Source organism: Pholis gunnellus (assembly GCF_910591455.1).
Source record: "Pholis gunnellus genome assembly, chromosome: 21".
Lineage (NCBI taxonomy): Eukaryota > Metazoa > Chordata > Actinopteri > Perciformes > Pholidae > Pholis > Pholis gunnellus.
Window position 1 is genome coordinate 9,449,811 of NC_136548.1, and position 23,543 is coordinate 9,473,353.

At 39.9% G+C, this 23,543-nt stretch overlaps 3 protein-coding genes across 8 annotated transcripts; 2 read left to right on the forward strand and 1 right to left on the reverse strand.

The window, feature by feature from the left end:
• The first annotated feature begins 151 nt into the window (after window positions 1-151).
• LOC306713095 (putative nuclease HARBI1) lies at window positions 152-2,775 on the forward strand. Its single transcript, XM_079182671.1, has 2 exons — window positions 152-1,518; window positions 2,083-2,775. Exons 1-2 carry the CDS (start codon window positions 834-836, stop codon window positions 2,511-2,513), a joined length of 1,116 nt encoding a protein of 371 aa, XP_079038797.1. The 5' UTR covers window positions 152-833; the 3' UTR covers window positions 2,514-2,775.
• LOC306713082 (receptor-type tyrosine-protein phosphatase H-like) lies at window positions 2,664-14,647 on the reverse strand. Of its 3 annotated transcripts, none has more exons than XM_079182654.1 (22): window positions 14,372-14,647; window positions 13,137-13,401; window positions 11,957-12,214; window positions 11,369-11,626; window positions 10,847-11,104; window positions 10,055-10,312; window positions 9,533-9,790; window positions 8,844-9,101; window positions 8,132-8,389; window positions 7,200-7,457; window positions 6,818-7,048; window positions 6,384-6,647; window positions 6,080-6,173; window positions 5,935-5,982; window positions 5,633-5,714; window positions 5,394-5,484; window positions 5,187-5,263; window positions 4,821-4,955; window positions 4,449-4,571; window positions 4,052-4,212; window positions 3,563-3,698; window positions 2,664-3,172 (listed from the first exon to the last, which is right to left on the reverse strand). In XM_079182654.1, the coding sequence occupies exons 1-22, from the start codon at window positions 14,438-14,440 to the stop codon at window positions 3,038-3,040; spliced, it is 3,975 nt and encodes a 1,324-aa protein (XP_079038780.1). In that variant the 5' UTR covers window positions 14,441-14,647; the 3' UTR covers window positions 2,664-3,037. The 3 variants fall into 3 exon arrangements, with proteins under 3 accessions (XP_079038780.1, XP_079038779.1, XP_079038781.1); XM_079182653.1 differs by having other exon boundaries at window positions 5,935-5,985; XM_079182655.1 differs by lacking the exon at window positions 11,957-12,214 and having other exon boundaries at window positions 2,665-3,172; window positions 5,935-5,985.
• A 139-nt stretch (window positions 14,648-14,786) lies between these two features.
• Window positions 14,787-19,168, forward strand: LOC306713099 (ferritin, middle subunit). Of its 4 annotated transcripts, none has more exons than XM_079182677.1 (5): window positions 14,787-14,805; window positions 17,686-17,789; window positions 17,960-18,106; window positions 18,194-18,319; window positions 18,618-19,168. In XM_079182677.1, the coding sequence occupies exons 2-5, from the start codon at window positions 17,688-17,690 to the stop codon at window positions 18,765-18,767; spliced, it is 525 nt and encodes a 174-aa protein (XP_079038803.1). In that variant the 5' UTR covers window positions 14,787-14,805; window positions 17,686-17,687; the 3' UTR covers window positions 18,768-19,168. The 4 variants fall into 4 exon arrangements, with proteins under 4 accessions (XP_079038803.1, XP_079038801.1, XP_079038802.1 ...); XM_079182675.1 differs by lacking the exon at window positions 14,787-14,805 and adding an exon at window positions 16,943-17,043; XM_079182676.1 differs by lacking the exon at window positions 14,787-14,805 and adding an exon at window positions 17,480-17,566.
• The last annotated feature ends 4,375 nt before the right edge of the window (window positions 19,169-23,543 follow it).

Sequence of the window (23,543 nt, forward strand, 5' to 3'; positions counted from 1 at the left end):
AATAAATGAAATACTTTTTAAACACGTGTCTTGTGCAATCATATATCACCATATGAAATAAATGAGCTACGATATCGTATATATACACGATACCCTATTGCTTTTTGAATTTCGTGGGGAAGATTCTAACCTTACTGTCATGGATGGATAGCTGAGCGGGCCTATCGGTCACAGGCCCAGGGGGCCAAAGTGTAAGGGGCCCCCCTTTGACTTGGGAAATGTTGATCGAAGAGACACGTACTGACCTCAAAGAGATGCAGAATGACCAGAGCGATACAAAAGAGACACACACAATCTCAGAGACATACATCGACCACAAAAACACGTCTGTGGGTCTCGCTCCTAGGTGGGAGAGTCTACAATTCAGGCCACAGGTATAAAGGTTAATGTATAATATTTTTTATCATGGTGTGTTACCTACAATTCGTCTCTTTCACTTGTAGTTCCCCACAAATATTGTATTTTATAGAGACACTAAACAAACGAGCATTTGTTTCGCTTTAGTACAGGATTTCTACTTCCACACTGAGAGGGGAAATCACACTTTTCTGGGCAAAAATAACTAACAAACCAGGAAGTCGTGGAATATAGTTTCCCCAAAGTATTTTCCACTGAAATGACTCAAGTACTTGCTCCATTTGGATTGTGTTCCCTTCATTATTAATGTACCGATAGCTGCATTCCTGTCCACTGGGTGGCGATAAAGTGCAGCTTTTCGGGCTATCTAAAAGAAGAAGACCGTGCTTCCATGTCGCTTGGTGCTATACATCATCGTTTGTCTGTCATGCAGTAATAGTCGTTGCACCTTCAGCCAGAGTCGCACGAGTAAACAAATGGCCTTCGCGCTGCCGGTGTGGCTCGCGGTCCAGGAGGAGCTGCTCGGACACGACGGAGCGGACTGTGCGGCTCCGAGCTGCTTCGACGATTTCGACGACGACGCTTTGTTCCAGATGTTCCACCTCACCAGACCCTGCATCGCCTTCATCACGGACGCGGTCCGCATCCGCATGAAGAGCGTCGCGTTGAAGACACCCGCGCTGTCGGTGGACGCGACGGTCATGGTGACGCTGAACTATTACGCTCACGGCGTTTCCTCCACGGAAATCCTGCAGAGAGTCGGACCGAGCCAGGCGGACAGCCTCGCGGTCATCAGCACAGTCTCCGAAGTCATCGCGGGTATGGCCGACCAGTTCATCTCATTCCCACTACTGCGGGAAGCCAAAACCAATGTCGCCTGCAAGATCAGGAAAGTCTGCGGCATCCCCTATGCGCTGGGCGTCCTGGCGCCAGCTCACTTCAAGATAAGAGCTTCTCCGTACGAGAAGGAGACGTTCAGGTCTTTCGTCAACACCTTGGGGTACACGTCGGTGGTGAGCCAGATCATATGCGACTGCGACGGCAACATACTGAGTGTGGAGAAGTGCTGTGTGGGCAGCACGTTTGAGCAGGAAATGTGGGACTCGTCGTTCAAAGGAAGAGAAATGGAGGAGGAGCTGCATGGACCATATTGGGTTATTGGTAAGATGTAAAACAAAAGCATAATCAAGAATGGTGACCCCCCCCCCCCTCTCTCTCTCTCTCCATTTGGATGTCATAACTGAATTCTTATTTTTCAGTGTAAAGGGACATGCTTTACTAAATGTCAGTGTATATAATTAGCCAGCTCACACCCACAACAGTGTATTGGTATAAAAAAACGATACTCAATTTTGATAAACAAAAAAAAAAACCTCAAGGTCCATGTGCTGGCTTTTTCCAGAGCTTTCAACTGTTTGTCATTCTTCCTCGGAAAAATCTGCCGAGGAAATCTCTCGAGAAAGCTTATAAGTGGACATTAAGTTAAATATTTTTGTCAAACTACTGCTTACAAGGTTAAAAATGAACTGCCCCACTTGATCATTCAGAAAATTGTCTCATTAGGTAATACACACTGTCATTTCGTGACAACCCTATGTTGACATTCACTCTTCAAAATGTTGATTTTCATTCTATTCGGTTGATTTTCTATTGATTAAGCTCTGAAACGCACCGGTGCCCTTTCTAGTTGTCATTAATTGCGTTCTCTCCTGAATTTCGTTAAAGGTGGAAAAGGCTATCACTTAAGCAAACACGTCTTGACTCCTGTGTCCGAACCTGCAAATGACGGCGAGACCCGCTTCAATGAGGCCCACGCCAAGATCCACAACGTCATGCGGACAATGCTCGGCTCCATGAAGAGGCGTTTCAGGTGTCTGATGCAACTTGGTTTTGCACAAGAATGCTCTTTGGACAAAAAGGCCAACATCATCAAGGCGTGCAGTGTCCTGCACAACATCGCTAAGAAGTTCTCCGTCCCTCCCCCGCCCGTAGCCGGTAAAATTGAGCCCCTGCATCCAGGCAAGCAGCATTCAGTGCCGGTCACTATCAACCCCGAGGCCCTGCAAGCCAGACAGGAACTCATCCGTTGTCACTTCTCTATTGCCCCCACTAGAAAGGACCCACCAGGTAAAGCCATCACGGGGGAGGATGCGTGAGCAGAGCGGGTGTGTTGCCTGCTCTAGGTACAAACATTGGACCCAAAACCCAGCTGATGGCGCACGATTTATACTCTGTTTTGCTTCTCTGTGTCAGTTTAACACTAATATGAAAATGTGACGTGGTGGATTTTTCTTCTAGAGTGCAGAAAAAAACACATTCAGGTATTTTTGTTCATGAAAGATATTGTATTTCTTGTACAAATGGAAAATCATACTTTTCTACCTACATTTCTTAATTTTAATAAATGTAATTTAAACATTTTTCTGTCACCTGGAGTTTTGTTTCCTCACATCATCATCATAATAAGAAGAAGAAGAAGACGAATACACATTTTGTAGATCAGAGGAACACAAGTTTACAAGTTAAATAAAATCCAAACAGTACTATTCATGTACAGTAAATATATAAGACTTAAATGTTTGCGTATTTACAGTTAATAAAATATATCATGGAGACTTTAGAATTAGTCTTGCATTAAGTGCATAAAAGACTGATTTCAGAACTGACGATCTCGTTTAGTTCAGGCTTTTGTGAACTCTCGGAGTGCAGTGGCGTTGGCGTAGATCATGTCTGCATTCTCATATATGTTCTCTTCAGTCTTCTCGTTTGCCTGCAGACGGTCCATGATGCATTGGTGCAGGAAAACGTACTGAGACTGAAAATAAAAAAATAAAAAATATGCTGGTCATTTGAAAAGCAGAAGTTTGGGTGCAAAGGGTTCATGTTCATCGTATTCTGACCGACACTTCCTTGAAAATGTTAACAAGCCTCAGTTTCCTGATAATGTGGGATTGTTTAGACTCACAATTCACTTGGTGAAGTTTAAATGGGACAATAGAAAAGACAATTTCAAAAACCATGTTTTTGGAGGATGGATATGAACATGGAACTCTAAGCAAAGCTTACGATTCTTTACATACATATGCTATAGTTTCAGTGCTATTACTGTATCACCAGCTGTAAGGTCAAGAGAGTCTCAACGGTAAACATGTACCCAAATAAGGAAGTGGTCCAGCCTGAAGTAACTTCATATGAACGGTTTTACCTCCGTCTGCACCATGTGTGGTCGGCTCAGTCTCATCTTGTGCACGAAGCCGTTGATTCCCACTGCACTTTCCTTCTCAAGCTGCTGAAGCAGCACATCCAGAGCAATGATGGTGCCTGTCCTCCCCACTCCAGCACTAAGAGAGAGACACGCAGCAAACGGTAAGCAGTTAGCGTCCGGGCACGGTGGTCATTAGGTAGTCCTGATGGTCTCAAAGTAGATTCTTAACTCTATGCGGAAATCACTCACTTCCGAGTTTAAAACATGTTCTCCCACCCTGAGCACCTTCTTACTTAAAACTGACATAAACGCTAAACGATATGAACGTTATAAAAGCTTATATTTCATCAAAAATCCATGTGCATGTATATCATAAGATATGACAGCAGTGATGTTATAAGTTGACCCGACTGCGTCGCCCCTCTCTTTGACCTTTGTCTGATTTTTACAGGCTACTCTCCAGACTTGCAACAAGCGCTCATTCTGTACCTGCAGTGAACCACGGTTGGTGCTTTCGCTCCTTCGCTCTCTATGTGCTGTCTCAGCAGTTCTCTGAACTGGATCAGGACCTCTGTGCCCTGTGGGACTCCATGGTCGGGCCAGGCAGTGAAGTGAAAATGTCTCACTGTGCGCTCTTCTGAGGTATTCCCCTGTGAAGACGATCAAATAGAGGAATTCAAATACTGTAAGTGTTGAACCAACGAAGTCATCGTTGAAGTCGTCAAGCATTTATCCTCTTTAAAAATGTGTACAAATACAAATTCATACATTTTTATTTGTCACGATCGCACTTTTCATTCGCTTTGTTGTGCGTTGTGACTTGGAACTATATTAAAACTCAACCTATATTTAGTTGCACCATAAACATTTTAGAGATGTTCCGTACATGTTTCACCCTAAATTCCCTCAATGTCCAGTTGGGCTCCTGCTGCTCAGATCTGCTGGTGACCAACAGCTCTCCGAAAGAGCAAGGCTTTGTGTCTGCAGGCCAGTACCGCTCACACTTAGTCTAGGAACAAGAAACACCGTATAATTGGGTTACTGACGCTGAGTTACTGCAGTTGTAGTCGTCAGTAGTAGCAGTCAATAAAAGTCAGTTCTTTGTGGGAACTTAAAAACCCACAAAAAACAACTGTGTGCACTGTCACCATTTGACTGCACGTCAGCCATAAGAGCAAACAGTGGAGTCAATAATTGAAGTTTGCACTTCCCCTAAAATCTGCCCGTGTAACATTCTCAAAACTTCCTGAAGACTCACCCGTCCTCCCTCAGTGCAGTTGGTTACCATGACAATGCCTTTCACTCTTTGCTCCCAGATCATTCTCCAAAAGTCATTGACTGTGGACGGCAGAGGACCCTGGGTGGCGATGTACTCTCTGTTGCTTTTGTAGCCCTGAGAAGCAATTGTCAAAGTTAACATGACAAAACTGTTCTTGCTTGTTTAAGTCAGTATGATCGGAGACCATGTTGTGCTCATGAAATCACACACAGTCAAAAAGTTAATCAAATTAATGTGCAGATGTTTCAGCAACCATTGACTTGCAACTGTGGCAGCTTCATTACAGACAATGATTGTTTCAAGCTTGTCAAATCTGCCCTTTGACAGTCGTCAAGTAATACCTACTGGCATGTAACAGGCATTAATGTAGTCGGAAGATTCATTGGGATTGGATGTAGTTAGCTTCACCCGACACCAGTCATCTAGGAAGACAAAACAGACGATGGTTCAACGGCAATGCACCACAACAACGTCGGCAATGCTTAGAATGAATCAGCGGATCTGGACTATTTCACGAGTCGCGACTGCTAATGATATTGCGGTCCGGCTTACACGGCAGGACATTGTTGAAACGGTTCCTCGCTTTGTTCTGGGGTAGAAGAGCTGCGCCTCGCGTTTGCTCCGTGCCAACAGGAATGAGGCTCTGCATGGAAGTTAGGTGAGACGGCGTGTGATTGAAAAGGAAAGCAAGTGAAACAGTTCCCCAACTATACACGCACACTGTTATGGTCATTTACAAAAATAGGAAGACATAGAAGAGAAACAATATGCGAAATGCTTTTTGTATGCACCTCATATTCCTCACTGAAACCTTTATTCTCATCCACACCTAGTTGGTAGAAGTGGTCTGGAAACGTTGCCACAGAAATAGCTCTGAAAACAAAAGTAGAACCCATAACACATTGTAATGGTATTTAAGACAATTGACATACATATATATTACAGAATAAAGATTGGCGTTAATCTTAAATACGGTATATTTTCATATGTGGTCAACCTTCTAATTTTCTGTATTTATACAATATCTAATTTCCCTTTTCACTACATTGTAGACTGACAGGGGTGTCAGCATTATATAGAAACGTATACTTACTTGCACTTTTTATTGGATTGTCTGGAACCACCAATGAATGGCTTTTTTCTGCTGTGAGAAAAAAAGCAAAGATGTTCCCTGATTGAGTCTGGTTCACAATATTTCAGGGAAATAAAATAACTATGGTTACTGAGGCAGCACGAACCTGAAAATATCTGGTCTTTTAAAAAAAATGAAGAGAGCCAAACACAGCAGGAGACAAAAAATCACAACAGCAAATACTGCCCCTGCAATGACTCCTACAGGGGGTAGAATCTGGATTAAATGCTTTAAAAAAACATATAGATACTCAGTACAGTAGACACCAAAACCAAACAACAAGCACGTCATAGAACTGATTCCAAAGAGAACAACAATGAAGTAAAAGTGAGAATATATTGTTCAAAGGTTACTTCAGGAAACACACTGAAATGGTCCTTCTATAGAGTAATATCGTCACTTTGACTCACCCCTTGGATCAGTGAGACATGAAAAAACAAATGGTTCATGACTCCTCACGGTCCCGGACAGTAAAGCCAAAGACACCTCATATGTTTGAGCAGGTTGGAATCCAGATATTTGGAGGCGCTGTTCGTCATTTCCATGCACTGTGTGAGTTTCTCCGGTCACGTTCACCTCCACTGAAGTCCACACACCCTCCGGTTTATTCCAGACGATAGAGACAGAATAGCCAGCGGCCACGTACTCGCAGTCAGCGCTTAAATACGCAGGAACTAAGTAAAACAGGTGGAAATACGCCTTTACAATGCAATCACAAACCAGCGTGTTCATTGGCAAACAACACCAATTCATGCATTTGCTTTTATGTCCATCGAAAAGTAATAGTACAACAGAACACATGATTAGCCAAGCAGTTAATGTGGGAAGACATATTTGTACTCACTGATTGTCACGTTGTGGCTACACTGTATCCAGGTTGTGGATTTTGTTTCATACACAAGAGACACGTCATAGGTCGCGCCAGGGTAAAGGCCAGCAAATGACACATTACCTCCTCCAGGACTAACATGAGTTTGCGTTTTATTAGTGGCTGTTGCACTCGAGAACACGCCTTCAATCATTCCTTGGATTGATGAGTTAGTAACACGCCAGGTTCCTTTGGTACAGTCTATGGCTGAAATGAATGAGAAAATGAAAGCCTCCATTTGTTAAAGATAGCACATAATTCAATAAATGAAAAATACTTTCCAGAACAAAGACTGTTCTGGATGTTACTATTCATATTGAAAAACAGTTTTTGAGAGTTTTTGAAAGTGTGTATATACCTGTTGCTGTGTAGCCTTCGTAAGCAGTGCTATTAAGTCCAGAGAACCCTGTGATCAGGCTGAATGGATACTCTGTTCCAGGCTGGAGAGGCGTACTTGTATGGGACACAACATCCATGTCTCTATTTGGGTTAATTTGGGATATTCCCCCATTAATTTGGAGAAAGTAGTACCAGTCTTCATTCACTATCGTCCACGTCAGGGTTATGCTGGTCACAGAGCGTTGAGTGATGTCGACCGAAATCACCATTAATGGAACTGAAAACACACACACACACACACACACCGTGTATCAATGTAAAAACATTTTGAATGTAGAAATGAACTTAGAATAAACACTTTTTAAGAGATTTAGCAATGCAGTGTGAATTTCAAAACATTCACTCCGACCTGAGGGTGAGGTGTGAATAATAGCCGACATATTATGAGGTGCATTAGAGAGATGTAGGCCCAGGTCACCACAGTATCTACTGGCTGTTGTCTGTTCCACTGAACTGTAGTTCTGTTTTTCCACTTTTTTACTGCAGTGTTATATTGGTCTGATTTTAATCATCTGCATTATGAATAGGTAGTATTGTGTATTGTCAATGAGCATTACCTCCTCTTACAGTTAAAGGATTTGCATATCATAAGCAGAATACAGGCTTCAAGCGTTTACTCAAAGGTCCCCTGCCAGTCACAGCGTTAGATGAGAATCCAGTGCTATTGACTTTCTCAAAGCGAGTGATGCGAGTGAAATCATATTTTGTCCCAGCATTAAGTGAATTGACCTCATAGGTGACTGATGCGTTTTGATGAGGTATGCTTTGTTATCATATTGTAGAAAGTACGATGAGATGTTGTTAACCTTGTCCCACTTCAGAGTTTAATGAGTAACTCTAAATTAGCTAAAACTCTTGTTGTTAGTCTTTATTGGGAGAAAAACATCTTACCATTGGGTGCATCGTGGTTTACGCCGCTGCTTCTGACTTTTTCAAACACAGTGAAGAGAGTGAAGTTGTATAAAGTCCCACTTGTGAGCTCTACGATTGTGTATGTCACCAGTTCCTGTCCCGCTGATGCATTTACATTTTTCTCTCCTCCACTGAACAGAAGTGTATAGTTGAGGATGTTTTTCACTTTTTTCCACTGCAGAGTGATACTGGTCTCATTTTGTGCAACTGATTTGAAATCTTCTGCATTAGGAGGAGCTAGGATGTAAAAAGACATGAAGAAGAAACTGTTACAAAATATGAGCTTTAAAAGATGAAAAGTTATCCTGACAAAATGTTGTGTATGGTGTATTTTTATTTTTGATCAAACAAATATTGATTTGCATTAAATTCCAATATTTCTTTAGCCGCAGCCAAAAAATATGAAGTGAGCAACACCCTTCTGCTACTGAGAAACTTTAAATGATATCATATCTTTACAGAGCTGTAGCTTGTTTTTTGTTACATGGCTTTAGAAATATAGATAGATAGATAGATAGATAGATAGATAGATAGATAGATAGATAGATAGATAGATAGATAGATAGATAGATCGATAGATAGATAGATAGATAGATAGATAGATAGATAGATAGATAGATAGATAGATAGATAGATAGATACTTTATTCATCCCGCAAGGGGAAATTTGTTATGAGAGGAAATTCACTCACCAGTAAATGCAGTGATGCTCACTCCGCTGCTTTTGATATTTTCAAACACAGTGAAGAGAGTGAAGTTATATTCAGTCATATTTGTGAGGCCTGGAATTGTGTGTGACACCAGTTCCTGTCCCGCTGATGCATTTACATGAATCTCTCCTCCACTGAACAGAAGTGTATAGTTGAGGGAGTCATTCACGTTTTTCCACTGCAGAGTGATACTGGTCTCATTTTGTGCAACTGATTTGAAATCTTCTGCATTAGGAGGAGCTAGGATGTAAAAAAGACATGAAGAAGAAACTGTAACAAAATCTCAGTTTAAATAAATGACACGTTACCTCTGATAAAATGTTGTGTTGTTTTGTGTATTTTTTCTCTCCAAACAAATAATTAATTACATTATTTATTTCAGCCGCAGCCCAAAAATAACAAGTGAGCAACACCCTTCTGCTACTGAGACACTTTAAATGAAATCATATCTTTACAGAGCTGTAGCTTGTTTTTTGTTACATGGCTTTAGAAATATAGATAGATAGATAGATAGATAGATAGATAGATAGATAGATAGATAGATAGATAGATAGATAGATAGATAGATAGATAGATAGATAGATAGATAGATAGACAGATATATAGATAGATAGATAGATACTTTATTCATCCCGCAAGGGGAAATTTGTTATGAGAGGAAATTCACTCACCAGTAAATGCAGTGATGCTCACTCCACTGCTATTGATATTTTCAAACACAGTGAAGAGAGTGAAGTTATATTCAGTCATATTTGTGAGGCCTGTAATTGTGTGTGACACCAGTTCCTGTCCCGCTGATGCATTTACATGAATCTCTCCTCCACTGAACAGAAGTGTATAGTTGAGGGAGTCATTCACGTTTTTCCACTGCAGAGTGATACTGGTCTCATTTTGTGCAACTGATTTGAAATCTTCTGCATTAGGAGGAGCTAGGATGTAAACAGACATGAAGAAGAAACTGTAACAAAATCTGAGTTTAAAAAAATGACAAGTTACCTCTGATAAAATGTTGTGATTTGTGTATTTTTTCTCTCCAAACATATAATATATTCAATTATTTATTTCTGCCACAGCCCAAAAATATTAAGTGAGCAACACCCTTCTGTTACTGAGACACTTTAAATGATATCATATCTTTACAGAGCTGTAGCTTGTTTTTTGTTACATGGCTTTATGAGAGGAAATTCACTCACCAGTAAATGCAATGATGCTCACTCCGCTGCTTTCAATACTTTCATACACAGTGAAGAGAGTGAAGTTGTATCTTGTCCCACTTGTGAGCTCTAAGATTGTGTATGTCACCAGTTCCTGTCCCGCTGATGCAGTTACATGAATCTCTCTTCCACTGAACAGAAGTTTATAGTTGTGGATGTTTTTCACTCTTTTCCACTGCAGAGTGATACTGGTCTCATTTTGTGCAACTGATTTGAAATCTTCTGCATTAGGAGGAGCTAGGATGTAAACAGACATGAAGAAGAAACTGTAACAAAATCTCAGTTTAAATAAATGACACGTTACCTCTGATAAAATGTTGTGTTGTTTTGTGTATTTTTTCTCTCCAAACAAATAATAAATTACATTATTTATTTCAGCCGCAGCCCAAAAATAACAAGTGAGCAACACCCTTCTGCTACTGAGAAACTTTAAATGACATCATATCTTTACAGAGCTGTAGCTTGTTTTTTGTTACATGGCTTTAGAAATATAGATAGATAGATAGATAGATAGATAGATAGATAGATAGATAGATAGATAGATAGATAGATAGACAGATAGATAGATAGACAGACAGACAGACAGACAGATAGACAGATAGATAGATAGATAGATAGATAGATAGATAGATAGATAGATAGATAGATAGATAGATAGATAGATAGATAGATAGATAGATAGACAGACAGACAGACAGATAGACAGATAGATAGATAGATACTTTATTCATCCCGCAAGTGGAAATTTGTTATGAGAGGAAATTCACTCACCAGTAAATGCAGTGATGCTCACTCCACTGCTATTGATATTTTCAAACACAGTGAAGAGAGTGAAGTTATATTCAGTCATATTTGTGAGGCCTGTAATTGTGTGTGACACCAGTTCCTGTCCCGCTGATGCATTTACATGAATCTCTCCTCCAATGAACAGAAGTGTATAGTTGAGGGAGTCATTCACGTTTTTCCACTGCAGAGTGATACTGGTCTCATTTTGTGCAACTGATTTGAAATCTTCTGCATTAGGAGGAGCTAGGATGTAAACAGACATGAAGAAGAAACTGTAACAAAATCTGAGTTTAAAAAAATGACAAGGTACCTCTGATAAAATGTTGTGATTTGTGTATTTTTTCTCTCCAAACATATAATTTATTCAATTATTTATTTCTGCCGCAGCCCAAAAATATTAAGCGAGCAACACCCTTCTGCTACTGAAAAACTTTAAATGATATCATATCTTTACAGAGCTGTAGCTTGTTTTTTGTTACATGGCTTTATGAGAGGAAATTCACTCACCAGTAAATGCAATGATGCTCACTCCGCTGCTTTCAATACTTTCATACACAGTGAAGAGAGTGAAGCTGTATCTTGTCCCACTTGTGAGCTCTAAGATTGTGTATGTCACCAGTTCCTGTCCCGCTGATGCAGTTACATGAATCTCTCTTCCACTGAACAGAAGTGTATAGTTGTGGATGTTTTTCACTCTTTTCCACTGCAGAGTGATACTGGTCTCATTTTGTGCAACTGATTTGAAATCTTCTGCATTAGGAGGAGCTAGGATGTAAACAGACATGAAGAAGAAACTGTAACAAAATCTCAGTTTAAATAAATGACACGTTACCTCTGATAAAATGTTGTGTTGTTTTGTGTATTTTTTCTCTCCAAACAAATAATTAATTACATTATTTATTTCAGCCGCAGCCCAAAAATAACAAGTGAGCAACACCCTTCTGCTACTGAGAAACTTTAAATGATATCATATCTTTACAGAGCTGTAGCTTGTTTTTTGTTACATGGCTTTAGAAATATAGATAGATAGATAGATAGATAGATACTTTATTCATCCCGCAAGGGGAAATTTGTTATGAGAGGAAATTCACTCACCAGTAAATGCAGTGATGCTCACTCCGCTGCTTTTGATATTTTCAAACACAGTGAAGAGAGTGAAGTTATATTCAGTCATATTTGTGAGGCCTGTAATTGTGTGTGACACCAGTTCCTGTCCCACTGATGCATTTACATGAATCTCTCCTCCAATGAACAGAAGTGTATAGTTGAGGGAGTCATTCACGTTTTTCCACTGCAGAGTGATACTGGTCTCATTTTGTGCAACTGATTTGAAATCTTCTGCATTCGGAGGAGCTAGGATGTAAAAAAGACATGAAGAAGAAACTGTTACAAAATCTCAGTTTAAATAAATGACACGTTACCTCTGATAAAATGTTGTGCATGCAGAGGAAACAAGCTCAATTTTTGAGCCGCGTCTCCAGCGGCATTATCAGTCCTACGAAGCGGACGATTGAAGTCCCGGTTTGCGGCTTCAATAAAGGAGTGCGATGAACACAAAACACAGGACTTTCCTTTTCTTATCAATGCTTATTTTGCTCTGCACAACTATTGTGAAGGTCACAAAGAAACTGTAAACAAACAAAAGCATAAATGCTCTCCACTACGACAGGGACTTCCAGCCACACGGCAGAGCTACGAGACAACAAGGAAACCGAGGAAATGCGTGAGAGACATTGTGTTCACCAAATATATCAAGCACAACCTTATATTAGTCAGATTTTCTTCAACTAAGTAACCAATCTACTTCCTGTTTACACTGGCACCCGCATGCCCAGTGTACGTCAATAGTTACAGTATGTGATAGTCATTTTCAGGCGTGTTAGTATGGACCGAAATCCTTTCTGAAACGATGTTGAAACGCCCGAAAGGACGTAGTGTCAAAGATCTACAGCAAGTGATTAAAACCGCCCAGAACATCATTGGCACCAATCTAGTGAGCGTCAGTGATATTGGGGAGAAGAGGATCCTGCAAAGAGCTAAAGGGATATTAAAAGACAAAACACACCCCAGCCACAACCTGTTCACCCTGATGCCACCTGGAAAGAGATACAGAAGTATCAGCTGCCGGACCACCAGACTTCAAATCAGCTTCTTTCCTCTGGCTGTGAGACTCGTTCATCCTCCTCCCTCCATATATATCATTTATTTATATTTGTTGTTGTTGTTTGTTTTCTTTCCTGTGTCACCAAGATAAAGGACAGTGGCTCAAACTTACGTAGTATTTTTGGTCGAAGAGTTGTCGACGGTATCGTTGTCATTTCCAGTGTTGTTGGCGTTGTGACTGATGCTGTTGGCGTTGTGACTGTTGTTGTTGGCGTTGTGACTGATGCTGTTGGCGTTGTGACTGTTGTTGTTGGCGTTGTGACTGATGCTGTTGGCGTTGTGACTGATGCTGTTGGCGTTGTGACTGATGCTGTTGGCATTGTGACTGATGCTGTTGGCGTTGTGACTGGTGTTGTTGTGTTTGCGTCAGTGACAACCTAAAAACAGAACAGGAATGTAAAGAGAGAATGACTTAACCCCAAAAATGTGATTTCATATTGTACAAAATTGTCACAAGTGTTCATTTGACTATGGAATCTAATGCAATATTATATCGTATATTATATTGTATCCAGCATACTGTTAACAGCATTGTGACAAGAAAGTGAAAAAGACTGGTGTTTCAGAGACGTTCTACTTTTTTTTGTAGGTACAAAAACACACATTATTTACAAACAACTTGAGACTAATACATGATATTGCTGTGCAGGAAACTTGAGAAAACATCTGAGATCTTCAAGTGCAAATTATGGCCCGGAAATCTTTCTAGCATTTTGTACTTCGACCTCTAAATCTCAACAAATGCAACAACACCTGAGATATACTGAAAGAGTTCACAAAATATTGATTTGTACACAACTATTGCCTTCTTTTTTTTAATAATAGTAAATCCTGTTTATTAAATATGTATATATTTGTGCACAGTAGTTCCATATAATATCTTCCATGTGGTACATTTTCTACGATATTATAACTTTAAATTTCCATTATCCTAATATATACAGACAGACGGTGTTATAAAACAGTATGCAGCTACATCACCTTGTCTAAAATATACGATAAGCAAGATACCAAATGTTGGAGGCACGGCTCCCTTTATGTTTTTCATTACGTTATTTCCTCATTCATGCTTTTGTTTCTCTGAGGAAGTCAGTGAGAATAGATTACTGCAGCCAAGAAAGAATGAATTCATCTTTCACCATCGGAAACAATCCAGCATTCTTATGTTGTGCAAGTCCTTTAGTTTTCTGTTCATACTGATATTTAAGTTTAAGACAATGTCATTCCACCGTCTAAACTTTGCTATGATTCATATTGTGCATTGAACCATCACTGTGGTTTTGACGCTTTTCTTTTGAATAGGTAGACTGATCACTGTCAGAGCGGAGAGGTAAAAAAAACACTTACCCAAAGTAGACTCAGGAAGACACACAGCAGAAAGCGGCCTGAGGTGGTTTTGAAAGACAAAGGCTCCATCGTTATTCGGGCTTGTTAAGCTACACACATTCTATGAACTTATAAAATCCCTTTGCGGTCCCGAGATAAACTTGAAGTTTTTGTTTTCAGTCCTGCCACAAGTGTGTTGACAGAAACAACAACACTTGAGGTTGGCAAAGAAATTCTTCGTGCCTGGGCTGACGCAGTCCAATATTAACTTTATTCCGGTGGTGTTGACTTTTAATTCTTAACCATGTCCTCCTTCTGCAACCTCTGATCCCCTCTCATATTGGCAAGTGACTAAGTAAATAACTGCTTCTCCTTTTTGGCCTTGTACGACCACAGAGACCTTTGCCCCGCCTGTTACTTCCTTGTTAACGGTCATAATGTGCGACTTGTCAAAGGTAAGTCAATCAAGTAAATGTGGCCCTACTTTACATATTTATCAGTTATAATTGCTTTCCACCTGCTGTATGTTTGCCATCACCAGTTTCATGTTTGTGACTGCCTGTGTATTATGCCTTTATGATGTGCAAATAGACGACGACAAGTTTTTTATGAACCCAGGCAAAGCTTTCAAATGCTGCTCAATATAAATGAAATTGGTTTTGTTTTCGAACTATTTTCAATTATTATTGAATGATGTCGTAGTTGAAATCACTGTCTAATCTCTCTTCAGTTGGGCTGGTTTCACAGAACAGTAGATGTGTTTGAAGTTTCTTTGCACTGTCTCTGAGAGCAGTGATATTTATAGCTTCCTTGTGGTTGACATCAATAAGGAACTGCGAACAGAAAACATCACCAACACCCTTTTAACGGAACATGAAGTGATGGCAGTGTTTATGGTCTCATATTATGGTGAAGTGCTCAATAAATGAGCAGGTATGTCAAAGAAAACGTTGTCCAATGGGGAAACATGAGGAGGATGTAACCTTTGTAAATTATACTACACAATCGCACTCTTTAATGCAATAACTATAATGAGCTTCTGTGTTAGATAAGTGAGCACAACTACTGCAATTGGAAAGAACATTTGTCAGTTGGTTTTTTGAAATATTTTGGTGTAACTTGAATTTTTCTGTATATTAAAAAGACGTTGCAGTACAATCAATTGTGCAAATTCAGAGAAAAAGATCAAACTACAATATTCTGGTGATATGTGTGGGTCTGGTCATTCTTGGAGAGAAAAGCCTACAACCATAATGCAATACAAAATCATGAAATTCAATATTTATTTGAAGTATCATTGGTTCTCCCGTCGATCAAAAGTCTTGCTCTGACTCAGGCTGACAGTATATGAGGTCATACTGTGCACTATGTGTATCTGTATACCACAAGATACATTCTTTTACATGTACTGTATTATCCTAGCATTTCTATGAGCACCACATTAAATCTGTTGCCCTTTAAATCCGCAAAATGCAAAATGCTACAACAATTTCCGGGCCATAATTTGCATTTGAAGATCTCAGATGTTTTCTCAAGTTTCCTGCACAGCAATATCATGTATTTGTCTCAAGTTGTTTGTAAGTAATGTGTGTTTTTGTACCTAAAAACGTCTCTGAAACACCAGTCTTTTTAACTTTCTTGTCACATTACCACCTGTAGTGACCTCGTTGCTTATCAAAAAAGTCACCACGGTTGCTGATTGTTTGTTTAGACGCGTGCCATAAATAACGAAGTCCAGTTTCCAATACAGGCATTTTATTTCTCACATGAACAGAGGACTTTCAGAATCAGAATCAGAATCAGAATCAGAACCGTTTATTTGCCATGGTATGTTGCACATACAAGGAATTTGACATGGCGGGTGATGCATAACATTAAACAATCAACACAGTGCAAAAAATAGAAACATATTAAAATGTACAATACAATATAAAATAAAGTGCACAAACAAACAGATAACATTCAACATACATAAACGTATCAATACATAAACATATAGAAACTCTGTCATTTCCTCTACAGAGACAAAATAAATCATAACATTGACATTCCTTATTAATGTCGCACGTTCAAAGACAGTTTGCTCCTGCTTACTCAGCAACACCTGTATCAGGTGACCCTCCTGATTACATTCACCTGTGGTTTAATTTATAGCCACACTATGCCCCCAGGTGGTGGGAAGATGTACAAAACAATAACAAAATGGCTCTTAACACCACCCATTCCAGGACATCTACGGACTGACCATTCACTGTAGGACGTGCTTTAAACCCTACACTGCTGCTCACATACAGACACTGTCTTTTGATATAATAATAATGAGTGGATGTTGATGTGCTTACAATCCCCACTCTCATATCTTCCCCTTTGTCTTGACTGATCATTGTGCATCCCTTTTCTTTTTCTTTGTGTAACATTATGAAAACAATCATCTGACAAAACTCTGGGTTGTTTCATTTGGGTCGTGTTTGGCACACAGTCTTTGGATTGACGCCACCGGCTCTCACTTTGTCTGAGATAATGTCATTCGTCCCCAACACAGGGGGCGGCAGTAGAGATGCTTAAATAGTCAGGCGAGGGTCGCTGTTTGGTGTTGTGCAGTTAGCAAAACAAGATAAGGACAGCTAACGTCACGGTGCTGGAGAAGTGTTGCAGCGTTCTCACAGACCTCCGGACAGGGACAGAAAGCAGAGGTGACTATACAAACTAAACGTTAACCACAGTCTGGGTCCAGCCAGCGAACGTGTCTGTCTGTTTACTAATATGTATGCTAGTTGATGCTAACGTGGCTAACGTTAGCCAAACGGTCACCTTGCATCGTGTTACGCTAACTTGTGTAGATAGCGTCAGTAGCTAACTGTAGTTCTTGTTTTAGTGTTTTGAGTAAACTAACTAAAGTCTGAGCCTAGAAGTGAAGATGGTGATATCTGTACTTTATTTAACGGATGTCTCAGTCAACAGCCAACAAAACTCGTCCAAATGTTAGTGAACCGTCCCACGACTAGAGATGTTACATCCCACTTGAACTCAATTCACGTAATTACACATGACGACAGTCTGACTGATGCTTTACTGAAGCTGTTAAACACTGGTTGTATAAAAGCTGACCAGCAAAGACGTGCAGAACACTGATAAGCTTACTTCACCAGACGAGTGAACACGTCTAGTCTAGATAACGTTAACTGAGTGTGAAAGGAAAGGAAAGGTAAGAGATGTGTATTTGTCTTCTGGAGTCTTAACTTCAACGTTAAGTAATGACTTTGTCTTAACTGGAATTGGTTTAGCATGACCCTTATATTAGTCTCATTGATTGTGATATGTTTTTGTCTTTTTAGAAATGCAGTCTGTGATAAAACAAAACCTCCATTTGGAGACCGAAGGAGACTTGAACAAACTCATCAACCTGAAGCTCAGTGCATCCTACACCTACCTTTCTCTGGTAAGATTCCACAGCAGCCGTATGAATAGTCGTATTTGTTATGCAATGTATTGAAATCCTGTTTTTGCACTTAAATATACCAATAAATTGCTCTTTGCTGGGGTTCCTCCTCTCTTAACTGGTGTCTGCACTGTAATCCCTGAATGCTGTGTTCCTCTCATCTCTTTTAGGGGATGTATTTTGACAGGGATGATGTTGCCCTGCCAAAGTTCTCCACTTTTTTCCTGGAGCGCTCATTGAAAGAGAGGCAACAGGCAGAGACGCTGCTGGAATATCAAAACATGAGAGGAGGTCGGATTCTGCTTCAGACCATTGCCGTGAGTCCAGTTTTTAACGAGCATTTTCAAGCCATCATCGTTACGATTGATAGATGTATTTATCCAAGTATACACTTTCTGTTCTAGAAACCAAGTAGAGAGGACTGGACAGGTGGTCTGGATGCAATGTCCTTTTCCCTTGACTACCAGAAGTCCCTAAACACATGTGTCCTTGATGTGCACCGCAGAGCTGGCAGCCACACTGACCCTCATGTAAGTCTGGCACAGACGGACAAACAGACAAACGTATAGACGGATAGAACTGCTAATTGTTCTCGAGCTATTGTTTAGCTGAGAGATGGTGAATATGAAACAAAAACAGCTACACTGTTGCAAATTAGAAATACTTTTTGGCGTGAATTCAATATGTATCAAGCAAACTTAGTCTGTAAGATTTAAGGGTTGTGTAGTCTGTTAATTATTAACTGTGTTCTAATTTATTACCTATTTGATCACCTGTTTATAGCATTCTTTGACACACTTTTTTTTTTTTGTCTTACTTCTTCTGTAGCTGTGTGACTTCCTCGAGCAGCACTTCCTCATCGATAGCCACGACGCCATCAAGAAGCTGGGCGACTACATCGGCAGTCTGACCCGCATCACCGCGTCTGAGACAGACGGTCCTTTGGGAGAATACCTCTTTGATAAACACACTCTGTAAAGGTCACACCAGTACATGGAAATAAGCTCCATATTTCAAAAGATGCATAGAGTGCCTCACACTGTGCATTCTACTCCGTTAAGAAAACTACACAATAGTGTCACAGTTTGCAACGAACTTACAAGAGAAGTTGTAAGGAAAATAAACAGAAAATACCTCAATTTTACTTAAAAAAAAACCACACTGACAAAATAATTTTCTCATTAATATGGTGCTAAAAATTGCAATTTTCCTCAGCTGTTATAAGTCACTTGTTCATTTAGACTCAGTTGTATCATGTGTCATGCATTCCAGTGTGTTTTAACCTTCATAAATGTTTGGTAGAAATGCATATTTTGAGTCAAATAGATGATTTAAGATTTGGAATGTAATTGAAACATTCAATAAAGCCAGACTATGCTGACGTCACATGTTTTGTCTTCTTTCACAACCACTTTAACAACTGTACTGTATGTCCAATTGTTCACACAGACATCTGATCGTTCATGCAGTCTAAACTCTTTCTGTCGAGTCGGCCCGTATAGAACACTGTAAAGATAACAGTGGGACTTTGCTGAGTCACTGTTGGGTGGGAGCTTAATGTTTAACATTAGGCTACCAGACAGCGTGTGTGGTTAAAATGACCATGCTGCTTCTCAGTAGCATGGTCATTTGTCTGGAATGACAGCATTTGTTTTTCAAAGCAATAAGTTCATATCTCTGAACCACGGATCCTTTGCTAAGCCCCTCCACCCTCGGTCACTGTTGCTTTGGCTGTCAAGCTCGCACTCGACATGTCGATATGGCGTTTAAAATGTAATAAACAGAATGTACACTAACCTGTCATGTTAGATTCGATGTTATAAGTAAACTACAATTATAACATTGTCAACATTCAGGCTCCCTCATGTGGCTCAAAGGTGAACAGCACATATTGTTAAATCAAAGACTATTGAAGAAATTATTTTATTTGTCTACCTGAATAAAATCTCATGGGTCCCGACCCAGACTTTGGGAATGACTATTTTATCATTTTATTATTATTACTGATGCATTCATTTAAAAACAGGATTTTACTGTTGTAGCTGGTTGAGCTGGAGCTAATTTTCAACTAACTATTAATTGGTTTGTAAAAATTACCCAGAGCCCAAAGTGACACCTTAATGTTTTGTCCAACCAGCAGTCCAAACCTTTAACTACTAAAGGGAAAGCAGCACATCTTCACATTTGTTAAAACTGGAACCATAAAAATGTTTCAAGCATTTTATCAAAATCATAAATCTTGCGCACAGTTATATTTCTTGACAATGCATCATATTAAGTTTGTAATGTATAAAATCTTAATTTGTAAAGTGACTAAAGCTGTCAGATTAATGTAGTGGAGTGTTGGAGTTCAGTATTTTCAGATTCGTGGAGTAATATCCATAATTCCCTCTGTATGACTCGATATGTGTATGTTGACATACTGTATGTCTTGAGATGTCAACAAAATGTATTAGAATTTTGAACCCGGCTTTATCTAAAGCACATATTTATTAAGATATTACCTCGTTGCATCAGGGGATGTGCTAAAGTTCACATCATGGAGAAGATGTGCAATGTACAGAGATAATATACATCTGTGAATGTAGGTTTTATGTGTTTAAACTGGTTCATGAAACTCTATTGATCAGGATTTTTTGATTTAATGTTATTGTTCTTCTAGCAAGTTTTTTTGGTTATTTTGTAGAAATAAATTAACTTTATTGCTGATGCAAGTGGTTTTCATATGAAAGCACTGTTTTCTTTTAACTTGTTTGGTACTTTTTATTGTACTTTAGACAAATGTGAAGTTCACTGAAGGATCCTAACTACGAATTACAGCTCTTACAGAAAAATGATAAGTGACCTAATTTTTATTTCTTGATGTTATTGAACACATTTTTAGATGTTAAACTGTAGGTGGAGGAACCAGAGTACCCGGAGAAAACCCGATCCTTCCTCCACAACACACAAATTGAAAGAGGCTCAGGTCCGGGGATTCGAACCCTCGCCTTCTGGCTTTGTGTGGACCACTGAGGTGACCCCACATCTATAGCCTCCGGCTCCACTGGTCTCTGTCCCTCTATGATGAAGGGCGGAGGACCGTGGAGGAGACCTGGATGTGATGCAGGACTGGAGCACTTCATTGGATTCAAGATGAAAACCACCTTACAGATTGAAAGAGAAGTTCATATTCAATTAATGTGGGAGGAACCCGGAGTGTTGGTGCCGGTGACTTGTTGTTCTCTAAAGCTCGTCTCGTCGTTTCAGCGAGCTTGTCAACCATCTGCCACCACTTCAACAGTCCCAGGAAGTTCCACACTTTGTCCCATATCTCAGCGGACATGTCAGCATGTGACTGGGGTACAATCACGGTCCCCTCAGACTCCTTCCTGAAGAGGAAGTCACTCAGCGCCCGTGTGATTGTCAGGGTATTACCTCTTGGAAGTCCCTTATGTGGTTTGTCATCATCTGATGTCTGAAGAATGGAGATGAAGTCCTGTATCTCTGACAGCATTAAGGGGCCGTTTTCAACTTTGGAGTCCTTCTTGAATTTGGTGTTCAGTTGATTCAGCCATGTTTTGATAAAGTGCTTTGTAAAAAAAGCTCTTGAGTTTGCTTTCTGGAGTTTTCTTGGCTGTCCCCTCCGATTCCTGCAGTTCTTTGCGAAGAACAAAGTTTCCAGGACGCTGTCAGATTGCAAACTCTGAGTTTGACATTTCATTCAAGAGAGGAGCAATGATGTCATTCAACTCCTTTTAAACGCCATATTGACATGTCGAGTGCGAGCTTGACAGCCAAAGCAACAGTGACCGAGGGTGGAGGGGCTTAGCAAAGGATCCGTGGTTCAGAGATTTGAACTTATTGCTTTGAAAAACAAATGTTGTCATTCGAGACAAATGACCATGCTACTGAGAAGCAGCATGGTCATTTTAACCACACACGCTGTCTGGTAGCCTAGTGTTAAACATTAAGCTCCCCCCAACAGTGACTCAGCAAAGTCCCACTGTTATCTTTACAGTGTTCTATACGGGCCGACTCGACAGAAAGAGTTTAGACTGCATGAACGATCAGATGTCTGTGTGAACAATTGGACATACAGTACAGTTGTTAAAGTGGTTGTGAAAGAAGACAAAACATGTTATGTCAGCATAGTCTGGCTTTATTGAATGTTTCAATTACATTCCAAATCTTTAATCATCTATTTGACTCAAAATATGCATTTCTACCAAACATTTATGAAGGTTAAAACACACTGGACACACTGGAATGCATGACACATGATACAACTGAGTCTAAATGAACAAGTGACTTATGACAGCAACTTACAACTTCTCTTGTGTAGTTTTCTTAACAAAGTATAACGCACAATGTGAGGCACTGTTATTCTGTTGACTTTGTGAATCTTTTGAAATACTTACTTCCTTGTACTGGTGTGACCTTTACAGAGTGTGTTTATCAAAGAGGTATTTTCCCAAAGGACCGTCTGTCTCAGACGCAGTGATGCGGGTCAGACTGCCGATGTAATCGCCCAGCTTCTTGATGGCGTCGTGGCTATCGATGAGGAAGTGCTGCTCGAGGAAGTCACACAGCTACAGAAGAAGTCAGACAAAAAAATGCTATAAAAAGGTGAACAAATAGGTAATAAATTAGGACACAGTTAATATTTAAGTACACAACCCTTAAAAAAAAAGTTTGCTTAATACATATTGAACTCTTTTTACATCTGCAGTAGCGTTACTACTGTGTTCATTTTTCTATTGTGTCGTTTTCATGATATGGTTAACATTGTGCCCTCTGATGTGAATAATAGTTGAATGGCCGGTGCTCTTGAGTGTGTGGCGGAACGCATGTTTTAGCACCGCAGTTTTGCTGGAATATGCAGAGGCCTGTTAATTGTTTTTTTTGTTATTCTACCTGCTTTGTTGTCATATAAATATATGTGACTGGTACTTTGTTTGTTCTTGTCATTGTGTTAATTACATTGATTTTGACTATGCATTGTCAGTTAATGACGCACCATCCCGTCATGCGCGTATTCATGTCTCTGCAGTTAGTGTATTTGTAGCCCTCATAGGTGTTGAGCTTCAACATTTTATTTCACTTGTCAAATGTTGCAGTGTTTTATAAATATGCATTTTTTACACAAAACAAATAATAACCCGTAGCTGTGGCGTCATAATGAGGTTATTGTGAGGTGGTTCAACTGTAGTAGGACAGCACTAAGGGCCTAGTTATAAAACACACAGCCTGCCACTGGTCACTTGCCAATATGAGAGGGGATCAGAGGTTGCAGAAGGAGGACGTGGTTACGAATTAAAAGGCAACGCCACCGGAATAAAGTTAATATTGGACTGCGTCAGCCCAGGCACGGAGAATTTCTTTGCCAACCTCAAGTGTTGTTGTTTCTGTCAACACACTTGTGGCAGGACTGAAGACAAAAACTTCAAGTTTATCTTGGGACCGCAAAGGCATTTTACAAGTTCATAGAATGTGTGTAGCTTAACAAGCCCGAATAACGATGGAGCCTTTGTCTTTCAAAACCACCTCAGGCCGCTTTCTGCTGTGTGTCTTCCTGAGTCTACTTTGGGTAAGTGTTTTTTTTACCTCTCCGCTCTGACAGTGATCAGCCTACCTATTCAAAAGAAAAGCGTCAAAACCACAGTGATGGTTCAATGCACAATATGAATCATAGCAAAGTTTAGACGGTGGAATGACATTGTCTTAAACTTAAATATCAGTATGAACAGAAAACTAAAGGACTTGCACCACATA

Excerpts from the sequence above, each read along its gene's own strand:
- LOC306713082 (XM_079182653.1), bottom strand. The coding sequence starts at position 14,440 with ATGGAGCCTTTGTCTTTCAAAACCACCTCAGGCCGCTTTCTGCTGTGT. Across the intron at positions 11,627-11,956 it reads GAGCATCACTGCATTTACTG|CTCCTCCTAATGCAGAAGAT; the intron begins GTGAGTGAATTT and ends TTTACATCCTAG. Across the intron at positions 6,174-6,383 it reads ATGTCTCACTGATCCAAGGG|GAGTCATTGCAGGGGCAGTA; the intron begins GTGAGTCAAAGT and ends TACCCCCTGTAG.
- LOC306713099 (XM_079182677.1), top strand. The coding sequence starts at position 17,688 with ATGCAGTCTGTGATAAAACAAAACCTCCATTTGGAGACCGAAGGAGAC. Across the intron at positions 17,790-17,959 it reads CCTACACCTACCTTTCTCTG|GGGATGTATTTTGACAGGGA; the intron begins GTAAGATTCCAC and ends CATCTCTTTTAG. Across the intron at positions 18,107-18,193 it reads TTCTGCTTCAGACCATTGCC|AAACCAAGTAGAGAGGACTG; the intron begins GTGAGTCCAGTT and ends TTTCTGTTCTAG.
- LOC306713095 (XM_079182671.1), top strand. The coding sequence starts at position 834 with ATGGCCTTCGCGCTGCCGGTGTGGCTCGCGGTCCAGGAGGAGCTGCTC. Across the intron at positions 1,519-2,082 it reads TGGACCATATTGGGTTATTG|GTGGAAAAGGCTATCACTTA; the intron begins GTAAGATGTAAA and ends ATTTCGTTAAAG.